We start from the raw sequence: 13,706 nt of genomic DNA on the forward strand, positions 1-13,706 counted from the left end.
CTTTAGATTACACATACACCTTGGGTTTTATCCATTATATATAAAAGAATTTTTGAGGACCAGGACTGTACATCAGGTAAGACTAGCATTCAGATTTATGTGAAGAATGGAGTAGGATGGTTTTTCCATATTTAAAATCCTGTGAATTAAATACTGAGCTATCCAAGGATCATTTGTTCCATGAATCATCTTATTACCTAAATCAAATAAATGTATACCTACCTATATACACTGCAGGTAGTTTGTGTGTGTATTTAAAATAAAGACCTAGAAGGTCTCAAAAAAAGAACATGTTCCTTGTCTTTATTGGTCAAGTATGCATTACATTTGAAATATAAAAAGTGTTCCAAAAATGTTCCTAATACAGACTTCTAGCATCCACCCTCCCAGTATTTTAATTTGACAAGCCTTATTTCATAAACAAGACATGGAGTGTTTCAATCTGTTCTATCAACATTTTTGCTTTCAAGTCAACAAAATACAGATCACTTTAATAAGAAACCACATCCTAGGAAACTTAGCTGAACCTGACAATATATTTTATTGTAATAAATATTAAGCAGCAACTATTCTGCTGAAGGATTATTTTGAGGAAGCAAAAATAATCCTAATTAGTTGTAGGAAGCATAAACTAAAGATAGTTGCAAATGTTATATAAAATATTCAAATAGCATTATTCCCCCACCCATTAAAGTGCTGAAAATTAGGTTTGTTTTCCACCTTTCCATCAACAGCTATTTGGTTAGACATTCCTTTTGCTACAACCAATTTCAAATATTTCAATAGGAATAGTAAATGATAATAGAAAGGTTATTTTAAGAGCACCAATAGAGGGCATGTACACAGGCAGTCTTATTTATTCATGAGCCTTTCAACATTTCTAAATTTGCGTTTACAAGGCTGCAGGGTTCTTTGGGAAAGTCATTTTTCTTGCTGGCTTTACACATGAAACAGCATTTTAGAACTCCTGTTTTGTCACTAAAAAACTGAGCTGGTCTAGGTAATCCTACTTTTACTTGTCTAAGCTTTGTGTTGAGCCACTAAGGCTATTATTTCTGCAGAAGTAAGTGACAGTAAATTCAGTGGCACTTACTTATGGAAAGATATGTAGAGGCTTGCAGTATAATTCCATATGAGAAACAAGTGCTACTGTAACATTAAACAGTTCATTTTCTTCCAACTAGCAAAGGAAAGAGACATTGGACTGTTTGTATTCTAACATGCAATACTAGCCATGAGTATAGATCAGCTTATAAAATTTAAAAATACATACCACACACTCACAGACATATCCATTATTTAGTAAAGATAATTAGTCGTCACCACCTGCCACAGGCACTTCTAAAATCTGCTGTAGATTGGAACAGATTCTTTCCCAATTAGTATTCTATTTTCAGCTATCTTTTAGGCAGTGAAAGTAATCCAAGATGTCACATTATACATTTTGATCTGGAATCTTGCAAATAAACCTACCAAAAATTAATTTCAGAATAGATTATTCCTTGGCATGATACTCCAGTGTCTTCTGAATCTTTCTGAGACATTTCTATCAATAAAGTTCTTAGCAGATGACAATGCTCAATTCATTCTGGCTGACTGAAACAAAAAAACCCTTGCCAGTAACAATGTGATAGAGAATTGAAAGCTAAGGAAGACTATACTCAAGCTTGTTGCAGGCAGTCATTTTATTAACCCATCTTTGTAGAAATCTGGTTAGACTCTGTAGAGTTGCCACATATCTTAACACTGAAATTTATTAATAATCTTGGAAGTGGGGGGTGGGGAGGAGCTTTGAAAGTGCCTAAATGTGAAGATTAAAGATTTGCGTTTGTGGTTTTGACATATTCAACATTTATAAAGTAGTTGGGGAAGAATTTTGCATAAACTTCATATTCCATTCATAAAATTAAATTTATAATGAATAAATACCAAATTCCATGGTATAAACATACTATAAGGCTATGGAAGAAACCCACAAATAATGCCCATTTTATGCATACTTAAAATTACACAACTAGAAAAGTTATGCTTATTAATATTTTAATGTATGAAGAAAACATCCAGACTGCTGTATATGAAGATACATCTGTCACATTGAAGTTGAGCCTCTATACTGACATACTGAAAAGATTTACTTTCTGCTTAGCCATTTCTGTTATGTAAACAATTGTACATTTATCTGCCATTCTAAAACGTCAGGATCAAGTTTACATAATTTTGCTAAATTTCTGTGTATGCCCAGAAGCAGCTTACAGTACTAAAAACCAACCAGCCAAAGAACAGCTTCAACAGAAAGTTATGTCCAAAATTAATAATAATCAAGGGTGAAAGAAAATGAACCTAAGAGAGGCTAAGATGAACCATATGGTGGAAGGGAATGGGCAGTCACAATGTTCACAGAAAAGTGTAAGTATGTTCTTCTGCAAAAGCCTACACACTTCAGTCCAATACAACCGAAGAATGATCTGAGAGCTGAGGAGAACTGCTTCTGCCATCTGTAGTCTCCTCTAAGCCAAAAAGAAATCTTCAGGCTATCAAAAGTGATCCTCACTCAACCAAGCTGGTTCATATGCACACTGCTCATATGTGGTGCCCATGTTCCAGTCCAAACCTGAGGAGGAGAGCAAAGGTTTTAAGCTATGCAGAGCTTTCATTGTCAGATATATATGAATAATTGTTTAATTCCCACTTACATAAGTAAACAATCTCAACTGGTTACTCTTTTAAGTAAGATATAAACATGGAATGTTCTTAGTCCCTTTGATCCATTTTCAGAATAATATCTGTGCTACTTGTGCACCATTGTGTGAAATATGACTACCACTTTTATCTGTTCAAGAAAAACACAGTATTCATCACCAATAAGAAATTAACTCTTGGGCTAAAATTGGTGCTTAATAAAGGTCCCCAAAATCAAAAAGTATCAAATATTAAGAGTCAAATGACAGGGGTTTTATGCTGTCAGAGCACCCTATTCCCTTCTCACCTGAATCCCCCTCTTCATTCTTCTCTAGCCATTTTACCTACTTGCACAAAATGGCCAGATGAAACTATGCATTATTAGCTCAAACTAAATTGCCTCAATTTTTCAGATTGTTGGTACAATTACATAAATATTGTTGTCTGGGCAATATATGTGCCACTTACAAATGTCATCCACAATCTGTCACTGGAGTTATTAACTATAGTAGTTTAGGAACTAGGCAAACTAAAAATAAGGCTGAGACACTGTTAAGAGACAAAGGGAATAATTAAACCTCCCTTTTTCCAGTACGGAATGGAACAGTCATCTGTAAAGACCTATCTCAAAGGTCTTTGATACTTACTGTCTGGGGACCGCTATTCTCCGCAGAATTTGAAACCATCTTTATCAGTGAATTCCAAGATGGGTCAGCAGCATGAGGTCCATTGAATATGGGCCCTCCAGTACCATCTGCAATGGGTGCAACAGGAGGAATCATTGCATTCCCATACACTGAAAAAGGCATGCCCTGTCAAGAACAGAATAATGACTTATTCAATGTATTTTATTTATATTTCTTCATAGAGCAATAAAAGCTATTTTATTCCTGAAGCTGTAAATATATACATATTTCAAGAGAAATTTGTATTATAAATTATCTATAATCTGATGTTCTTAATTTATATTATGTGTGCTAAAAACTTGAGAATTTCTAAGTTAATGTCTCCCAGTTTTGCAATTGGGGCAATATACAAAAGGTGTAAAAATACATACTATATATCCATACATGGGAATGTTTTTATAAAATTACTCCTTGATATATGCAAGATGACCAAAATATATCTCCAGAAAGGTGAAAGAACGGAAGACAGAATGTCTAAGAAAGATTTAAATATTACCAGAGTAATTGGTGTGTGTTCATTTCCTAGCTACTGAAGATTTTTCTAGATACATTGGGAGCAACAAAAATAAGGACATACCAATTATTATAGCAAAACCAATTGAAACTTAAAATGTGTTTAAAAATGTTTAAACAGGAAATACATTTAAAACAAAAAACAAAAACCTTGCTGATGATTTAAATGTTAGAAGATTACCCCAACTTTAGGGAAGTCCATGTATCCTGCAGGAACGTGCTGATGGAATGTACCAGAAGGAGTTACAATTCCTGTGCTGTCTCTCTCCATTGCCTGATGTTGTGAGAATACTCCTGGATCAGACATTGGCCTGTGAATCATATGGTTTCCCATTCCACTGTGACACCAATCTACTTTATCTAAGGAATGGATATAATTATTAGCACATTCTTATCTATGTTATCACTGGGTTTCTAATATTTGGTACCATGATCTAAAAACTCAAGAAAAGGGCACTTTGTTTATTTAGCTGCAATTAACAGGTCAAGGTAAGGTTTAAAAGTTAAGTTTTTAAAGTAGGACTTTATTTAATAACTAGTAAAATGGAAATAGCATTAATCAGTTATTTAATAAAGGGATACAGAAAGTCAACACTAGCATTTCTGGGAGAAACATCTATTTTGACATTTACGTTGTTCCGTTTCTACAACTTGTTCTGATAATACATTATTGGGAAATGACTAGTTAAGTGTATGCAAGGCAATACATACCACCTTGATTTCCTCCTATTCCTTCAAAAGACCATATACCGCTATGACCAACGGGAGCGGCTAAGTTACTCCCTATAACAGCAGGTGTAGACGTTCCTGTTTGCCTGATACGTGCAGAACGCTCAGTTCCAATTGGAACAGGAACCTTTCTGTCTTGAGACACACTGCTGGGCTTTTCTGACCCGAGGGAAACCGCTGAAGGGGTTGGAGATGGTGCTCTCACTCCAGCAGTCACTGGCTGAGCAGATGGCTCTAAAAACAAATATATATATATGTGAAGATGTGAATTTGCTGTGAATATTTCAAGACAGCCTTTCTAATACATGCTTTTACCCCAGATTCAGTAAAAGGAGTAACGTGAACGGCTGAAATGTCATGAATTAAATAATTAAATTATTTTAATTCCAAATAATAATTAAATAATAAGTTACAAACTGGGATAAATTTTGATATCAGAGACTAGATATGGCTTGAACACTGAAGCGACACCTTGTAATTTTTATAATAGGTTCTCTAGGGCAAATATACAATAGAAATAGCCATTGGAGAGACTTTTCTGTCAGAGTGCATTTTTGCAAACTCTACAACTTACCTGACTTCTCAGGAAAGAAAACTAAAATAAAGCAACTACAGAAATATGCTGTAGGTTGTTATTAAAACTTAACTGTAGTTATTATCAGAATAGAAGTCAACTAGCTTTATTCTACTCTTCTCTATGACTAGGAATCTGCCAGGAACTCCAACTTATTTGAATGCACTATTACATTAATGCAACAAAACCCTCACCATTTGATGCAGAGGAACATGGAGGCAGTAAGTTGAGTGGGGAAAAATGCTGTCTACTAAAATTAGCAGCTGTTGGTGCTCCTCCAAGAGCAGTTCCTGATGCATATACTTGGCCACTTGAAAGGTTTGAGGCAAAGTTACCCAAATGTGTAGAAGGAGGTGTAACAGAACCATAAGGTGAATCCAGGCCGACAATACCTATAAAATTATGAGCAAAACATTAGTTTCCAAGAACAATGGTACATGAATGCTGGTATCAGCATAAAACACAATTTGCTTATTCAGTAATATTAATATTACTAAAATGCTCTTTGAATTTTAGTGTGAATTTTATACATACCAACAAATCAGTTTATCTACTTGTATCAAGAGGATGACGACCACATAAACCTACTTACATTTTAAAATATATCAGTAAACTTTAACAAATCAACCACATTTTCACTTCCTGAAATATCTGAGCAAATATATCCTTGCTTTGTGGTTTTTAAAAGAATTTTGCAATGCAAGTTACTGATTAAAACTGCATTAACATATTGCAAACTGATAAATCATAAAACAGAACTGTATTAATTTTGGCTTGTTAAATTGTGGCTAGGAATGGAAAAATGTTTGTTTCATTTTCTAAAATGTTTACTGGTTTAGACAGGGTTCAGCATTAGCAGGAAACTGAAATTTCTCAAACTTCCTGAAACATTATTACTGGAGTGAGTTTTATTATGATGTCCCAGATGTTGCCTGACATGCTATTGAATATTTAGTGGGGGGTTGTTGTTTTTTTTGCTTCTGCTGCCAAAAATATTTAATTGCATTTTTTTAATGTCCATGCCATTTTCATTTGTTTTATAGTTTTACAAGAATATGTTCCATACGTCAAAAACAAAGTGTCTGTACTATGGATGTTAGCCCTTCAAGGTAGTCCAGACAAGAGGCACAACTAGAAGCATCAGCACTATCTTTATTGTAAGGTTACATTAAACAGAATCTTGCAAGACTGAAATTATTTCTTCCCTCCTCTGCTTTTAGTCCCCAGGAAACTAGAGTATGTCTCTTCTGAAATGCTTCCCATTCTTTTCCCCGAACTGCAGACTGAACTGCTCTTTGAGTGAGATGGGTGGTGATGAAATTTGAAATAAAAATAATAAATAAATAAACTGGCTCTTATCAGTCCATTGCCTAGGCTGGGGGTCTTCATCCAGTCTCCCAAGGTCATCCCCACATACCATCACAATGGAATAAAGAATGGTGGATGCAATTTACTTGTGTCCGTTTCAACTTATTTCCTAGCAAATTGGGATTCTTTGGGAAAAAGTGGAGGGGTACCTATAATTTTGGCATGCCGGTACTAATATCCCCTCAAATCATGGAATTCAAGCCATCAAGAACATCATCACTGACATCAATACAGCACACTTTGCTACCAGACTGTGTGACTTCGTACTCGTAACAGCTTTAAACATGCCAGATATCTGCAAATCAGTGGTGCCAACACCTTCATGGCTGACCTTAATGGTTTCTCAACTCTTACCCCCTGAAACCCCTCCTTTATTTGAGATTCATTGATGACAATTTTATTATCTGGACCTATGGAAATGATCAATCAAATTCCATCATGATCTCAATGACTTCCATCCCACCATCATCCTCAGCCTTGACCTAACTACAGAACAAGTCCCCTTCCTTGATAGAATTCCTTTTGGCAGATGGGCAGCTATATACATTTGCCAAACAAATAAATACATAAATAAATAAAGTTATGGTATAATTACACAATGGACAAATAAACACATTATACAGGAAACCTACAGATCATAATACATGTTTTCATCCATAACAGGCCATTACATCTATCATACATGGCCAGGCTTTACAATATAATCATATATCTTCTGACCCACTTGACAGACTCAACTGATGGAATTAACCCAGACATTCAGCAAACAGAACTACCCACGGTACAAGATCAATAGATTAATTAATACAGCCAGATCAATTCTGAGGGAGGATCTACTAAAAGATTGACTACCAAGACAACAACAGAATACCACTGATTGTCACCTATAGCTCACAGCTATAGCTCCATTTAAATGCATTATTAATAAGCCACAACCCATATTGGACAATGACATTGCACCTTCTTAGCTTTGCGAGGTAGTCCACACAAGAAGCACACCCAGAAGTACTAGGTCTAACTTTACTGTAAGGCTACATTAACAGAATCTTGCAAGTCTGAAAGTACATCTCTCCCCCCTCGCCTTTACAATCCAAGAAACTAGAGAGGGTCCCTTCTGAGAAGTTTGCCATGCCCCATTCCGTCTGTGGACTCAGCTACTGCTTGTCTCACTGCAGTCTAGTCTATGGCTCTTCCTCTGGTCTTTCAAGATTAATCCCACATACCATTACAGGCAGGCCCATCTCACATACAGACAACCACCCAAACTGAAGTGAAACCGAAGCAGATTTTCACAAGGTACAAGAAACAACAGGACAATGGTGCTAACATGGGAACTAGACTCTGCCACAAACCCAGGTATCTACTTTGCCGCCAAATTTACACCAACAGCACCATCACAGGCCCAATGACTACACACAGAAGATTAAATGCACCTAATTAAAAATGGAATTACCTTTAATTAAAGATAATAAGCCCCCAGCAGCAGTGGAACCATGAATCATTCACATAATGATGACACATAATGATGACACCTGTTCCTGTAATGGGAGACAACCTCACCCAGCGGCTTCATGCAGATGTTAAACAGAAGGGGTGGGAACCCATAAACCAGGTGTTTCAGGCTCAACCTCTTCTCCTCTGACATGGAAAAGGAGAACCACCGCAACACTGTGCTTATCACTTCCAGTCCCCATAATTGTTTGAGAAGGATATGACAATTGATGGTATCAAAAACTGCTGAGATATCAAGGAGAACCAGGATGCACTACCCCCATCCTGGCTCTGCCACAGGTAATCAAGAAATATGATCAATGCCGTCTCTGTACTACGTCCTGGCCTGAATCTGGCTGAAATGGGTCCAGATCAACTGCTTCTTCCAGGGTCCTCTGAAGGGAAAAGGGAAGGTTGGAGACTAGGTATAAATTGTCCAGAACTGTTGGGACCAGCAATGACTTTTTGAGGATAGGGTGCACCACTGCTTCCTTCAAGGCAAATGGAAACACCTCCTCCTCCAAGGATGATTTCATGGCTGCATGCACCAAACTACATGTCATCTCCTGGTTGGCCTTAACCAACCAGGAAGGATATGCATCTAACAAACAGGTAGTTAGGTTAACAGTCCCATGTACCCTGTCAACTTCCTCAGGAGTCAGAGGATCAAACACTTTCCAGGTAACAGGACAGGACAAGACTGTGTCTCAGTCAACTTAACTGTACCTGCCCATTTGGAGTCTAACTCAGAATGCATCCAAGTTACTTTATCTGTCAGATGCCTAGTATATTCCTCACAGCAGCCTTGTAGATGTTCACATTGGTTTTTCCTCCCCAGCAGTGATCACTTTAAACAGAGCCACTGGCCAGCTACCTGGGGATGCGGTAAGAGCAGAAAAGTAGTTACTTCTACCAATCTTATTGCCACAATGTAATCTTTAATGTTGGCTGTTAAATGGGCTTAGTAACACTCATCTTTTTTCCAACGGCTCTCTAGGCATTCATTCCCTCGTTTCATCTCCCAAAGCTACTCGGAAAACCAGGGAGTCCCCTAGGATCAACAAATAGGAGAAACCTCAAAGACTCAGTCCCATCCATGGTCCTTGTCAAATATTCATTCAAGGTGGAGTTAAGGCCTCAAACTATCCACCAAATCCCCAGGAAAAACCTCAAGTTCCCTCTGAATCCATCAGGGTCATTAGTCTCCTGGGGTAGATTGATCTAACAGGTCCAAACAAGTGAGATTGATCTATATTATCCATAATGCTTTGCCAATATCACTAGTTTTTTAAAAAAATTCCCTGTATAGCTGTATGAGATCTCACAATGTTTCAAACTGTATTTTTCATAAATCTGATTATAATTATTGTAACTTATTTTCTGCCGATTTTTCCCTGTATCTGTTTTCAAGTAACAGCCCAATATTTATTAACAGATTGAAGTTTACTAAATAAATAGTCCTTCAGCTAGAGATTTACAATATAATTCATGTGCTTTGGCTGTTAAAAACATAGCATGATTGTTAGCTGAAAGCTTTCTGGGAAGTAAACATACTAAACATACTCTAGAAATATAACTCACTGCTCAATAAGTCACACCTTTAAGATTAGGGGATTAAGTAATTAACCTGAGGTGAGCGAAAGAATAAAATCCTTTTGCAGTTATATTTATCTCATGCTCCATTTTAGAGCTACATCTTTTAGAAAATAAGCCTGGTTATCTGCATGCACAGCTAAAAAGTCATCCCATTGTTCAGGATGGCAATAAGAAAGACTGTACACCAATCTGACTGCAGTCCTTGGCATCTAATAATGAAAACACTAGAGACTAATACATATTGTGTGGCTGATAATACTGCATAGTGTCAAACAAAGAAAGAAGTGGAGCTTATATTTACCTGAGGGACTTGGAGCTGGTCTCTGCATTGGGGGTCTAAACCCTGGGGCTTTGGAAGTATCTAACTGATGTAGTGGATCTGAACTTGACAGAAATGAAGACTTTCCAGACAAAATAGATTCTGGCGTTGTCTGAGATGACATGACAGATCCACCCCAGAATGCATGTGCTGAGGGAGGGTTATTCTCAAATAGTGTGCTAAATGGCCCAAATGGTAAAGCAGCACTGAAATTGGTGGCCATGGATTTATTTGTGGGATGGACTGAATTTTGAGAAGCACTCTGAGTACTTAAGGTAGAAGGAAGTTGAACTGAAGAAGGAACACTGTGGGGTCTTTTTATGTGGCTGATATTAAGGACAGCAACTGTAGAATTCTGAAGAGGAGCTGAATTCTTGTGCACAGGATTAGTTCCATGGGAAGGTAGCCTGACAGAGACATTTTCCATTTTAGCTGGAGCAGAAGGTTGAGTAGATCCTACTGAAGCCTGAGGCAAAAGATAGTTTGCTGGAGAGTTCGCTGAAGCATTAGCAGGAGTAACTATCGGGGCAGAACAACTCACTGTTGCTAAATTTGGAGGTACGACCATACGAGGATCTTGTGTCGGAACCTGAGGCTGTAAAGGTGGCCTTGCTTCTTGGGAAAGAGGCCCAAGAGACTGTGGCTGACCAAGATGTTCTGAGGGAATGCCAACAGAACCACTATTTGACTGCCTGTTGTTGGCCAAATTTGCTGTTTCCACAACTGGTGGACTGCCTACTTCCTGTTCGGAAGATGACACCCCTTTGCTTGGAGAATTTGTTGCACTTTCTGAAGGACTATTTCTAGAAATCTTTGCTGGCTGCGCTGGTGGTGAAGGGGAGGAAGTGGATGAAACTGGATAGTGCTCTTTGGCTGTAGGAAAAGGATATGTGGCATTTGTTGGTGTTGTGCTGTTGTTGCTTGCTGTGGTTGAAATTGTTGTGGTAGTACTGGATGTTTTCACCACAGTGACAAACAGTTGCCTTCTCACTGAGGGAGAGTTGGGACTGCCATTTGCAGAAGAAACAGGCACAGTAGACACGGCTGAGCTTGTGGTAGCTGTTGGACTAGAAGTCAAAGAACCCACAGAATTCACCTGAGAACCACTGCTGTTTTGATTGTTATGGCGAGGCACGGTGTGAGACTTAGGTGAGTTGGTTGCTCTTGCAGGGCTCAGAGGTCTAACAGGGAAAGGACCCCAAGTGGATTGAGCTGGTGGGAAAGTTCCTCCAAAATGGGTCATGGGCAACCTTGGCGGACGAATTTGCTGGAAAGTCTGAGCTGCAAGCAATGCATGTGCAAACTGGGGAGGAGGATATGCTAATGGTAGAGAAACTGGAAATCCAGGCCTAACATTATTCACTGGGTTCTTCACTGCTTTGTGGGTACATGCTGATGAAATTCCAGGCACAGAGAGTGCTGTAGCGATCTGAGATGACGACGATATTGCTAAAGTGGTGACTTTGTTCCCAGCTACAGAATTGTGAACAGTTGTAGCAGTGGCATGTGGTGATGTTCCTGTTTTGGGATAGGCTGCAGAATTTTTCAAACGATTCTTTGGAATGAGCTCATCAATTTCCTTATCTGGATCTTTAATCAGAGCATTTATAAGCTGTGTTGCTTGTCGTGTTGATTCTGTGCCTCCCCTATAACAAATGCATAAGGATAGTTTTTAAAAAATCAGGTACACTTAAATTTTAAATATTTGAAGAAAGGAAATTTAATTACTTGATAAATAGCTATATTTGTGCTACAATTCCCTCTAATAGTGAACTCAGATGGTTGAATGCCAACAGGACTTGAACCAAAATAAAGGCAATTAGAAATAAGATTATACTCAGATGAATCCTAGGTACATTGAAGTGCAATACAGAAAAAGGTACTCAGTGTCTCAGGAAAACAGAGGAAAAAATGAAAGGCCAAAATTAAAGGAAAACTGAATGAAATGTGCTCCCTGAATCTCTCATATTTTCTAGGAAAGCACAGCTATCTGGCTAACTAGAATTCTTGGCAGAAGGTTTACTGTAAGAAGGTAAGAATATACTGTAACATTTTGTGGCTGAAATCTGTCACTTAACGTATGCCTGAGAGCCAGTTTAGTGTAGTGGTGAAGGCATCAGGCTAGAAACCGAGAGACCGTGAGTTCTAGTCCCACCTTAAGCACAAAGCCAGCTGGGTGACTTTGGGCCAGTCACTTTTTCTCAGCCCTAGGAAGGAGGCAATGGTAAACCACTTCTGAAAAACTTTGCCAAGAAAACTCTAGGGACTTGTCCTGGCAGTTTCTGAGAATCAGACACAACTGAATAGATTAAATACATATACATATACGTATACATACACACACACACACACATATATACACATATACATATACATATGGTAGGGGTCCCAGTGGTGGTAGGGGCACTTGGGGCTGTGACTCCCAAACTGGGAGAGTGGCTCCAACAGATCCCAGGAACAACCTCAGAGCTCTCTGTCCAGAAAAGTGCAGTGCTAGGAACAGCTAAGACACTGCGCAGAACCCTCAGACTCCCAGGCCTCTGGTAGAGGGCTCAAGGTTAAGGAAGACACATACCAGCCGAAGGGGTGAGAAGGGATTTTATTTACACACACACACACACACACACACACACACACACACACACATATATGCATATATATATATATATGCATATGTGCATATGCCCACCTGAGGTATTTAGCAACTAAGTAGTGAAATAAGCCAAGCAAATTATTGTAAGTAAAATAAGTAGTTCCTGGGTATTTACCTTATTGTAATGATCCTGTCTCCTGTTTTATCTTTCTGTTTATCAATGTCTATGTGTGCTCCAGTAAATTCTCTGATAGCATTGATGTTACAACCACCTCTTCCAATTACTCTGGAAATAACAGTTGATGGAACAGAAACCTTCTTTGATCTAAAAACAAATGGACAGGAAGATTAAATAGAACAGTAAACTCAAGATAGTGTAAAGCAGGACTATGTTTTCTTTTTTCCAAAAACAATACCCTCTGACATGAAAGCCATGTCATAAAATTACTGAAGTTTTAAGGTCAAAGATGATTACTTAGAAAGTTGGAAAGGCATTTTTATACACTAAGGAATTGTCATTTCTAGCCAGCTCCTAAGTGCAAAGATATGCCATACCATTCCCTTAATACTGGAGACTGTGTTTCAAGATAAGTTGCTTGAATAACCATTCACTATTTATTTTCTGAGTCAGCAACATTGTGCTGAAAGCACAAAAGGAGTAAGGAATAGCCAAAGAAACATAAGAAAAGCAAATTGAAACGTAACAAAAAGTCATTTATACCAACCCCTACCATATGTATATACCACTCTCTTATCAATCCATAACATTCTAACCTGGCAAGTCATCTTTACTGCTACCACAACCATTCATTGCCTTTTGTTATTTAAACTTCTTACCTTTCTCCTTTTGGAGATCTTATCAATGTTACCCAACCACATCTTTCTCTGCCTTACCCTGTCTCTTGACCTATTTGTTTTTTTCTTTATATGATAGGTTTTGCAACTTACCTTTAATCATTATCTGGTTTGACCAAACCACCTCAACAAATTTCTTTCATTCACTTTTGTATTATGACCATGTTTATTTAACAGCCATTCATTCTTGGCCCTATAACTTCTTGTTTTACTACACACTTCTGAAGTACCCCATTCCCTCTACATTCAATTTATTTTATGTTTCTCCCAACATCCTGAATTCTCACTTCCATATAACAAAGT

At 37.9% G+C, this 13,706-nt stretch overlaps 1 protein-coding gene across 4 annotated transcripts in view; it reads right to left on the minus strand.

Moving 5' to 3' along the window:
- Positions 1 to 275: 275 nt before the first annotated feature.
- Positions 276 to 13,706, minus strand: part of ANKRD17 (ankyrin repeat domain 17) — a 123,820-nt gene continuing 110,389 nt past the window's right edge. For 3 of the 4 annotated variants that reach the window (XM_063300394.1, XM_063300393.1, XM_063300396.1), the window contains 7 exons: positions 12,724 to 12,873; positions 9,938 to 11,601; positions 5,376 to 5,573; positions 4,590 to 4,841; positions 4,060 to 4,238; positions 3,327 to 3,491; positions 276 to 2,611 (listed from right to left, as the gene is read on the minus strand). In XM_063300394.1, the coding sequence (XP_063156464.1) occupies positions 2,552 to 2,611; positions 3,327 to 3,491; positions 4,060 to 4,238; positions 4,590 to 4,841; positions 5,376 to 5,573; positions 9,938 to 11,601; positions 12,724 to 12,873 (2,668 nt within the window). In that variant the 3' untranslated portion in view covers positions 276 to 2,551. The remainder of the gene's footprint in view (positions 2,612 to 3,326; positions 3,492 to 4,059; positions 4,239 to 4,589; positions 4,842 to 5,375; positions 5,574 to 9,937; positions 11,602 to 12,723; positions 12,874 to 13,706) is intronic. The other variant, XM_063300395.1, reaches the window with a different exon arrangement.

This window comes from Candoia aspera, chromosome 4, assembly GCF_035149785.1.
Source record: "Candoia aspera isolate rCanAsp1 chromosome 4, rCanAsp1.hap2, whole genome shotgun sequence".
Lineage (NCBI taxonomy): Eukaryota > Metazoa > Chordata > Lepidosauria > Squamata > Boidae > Candoia > Candoia aspera.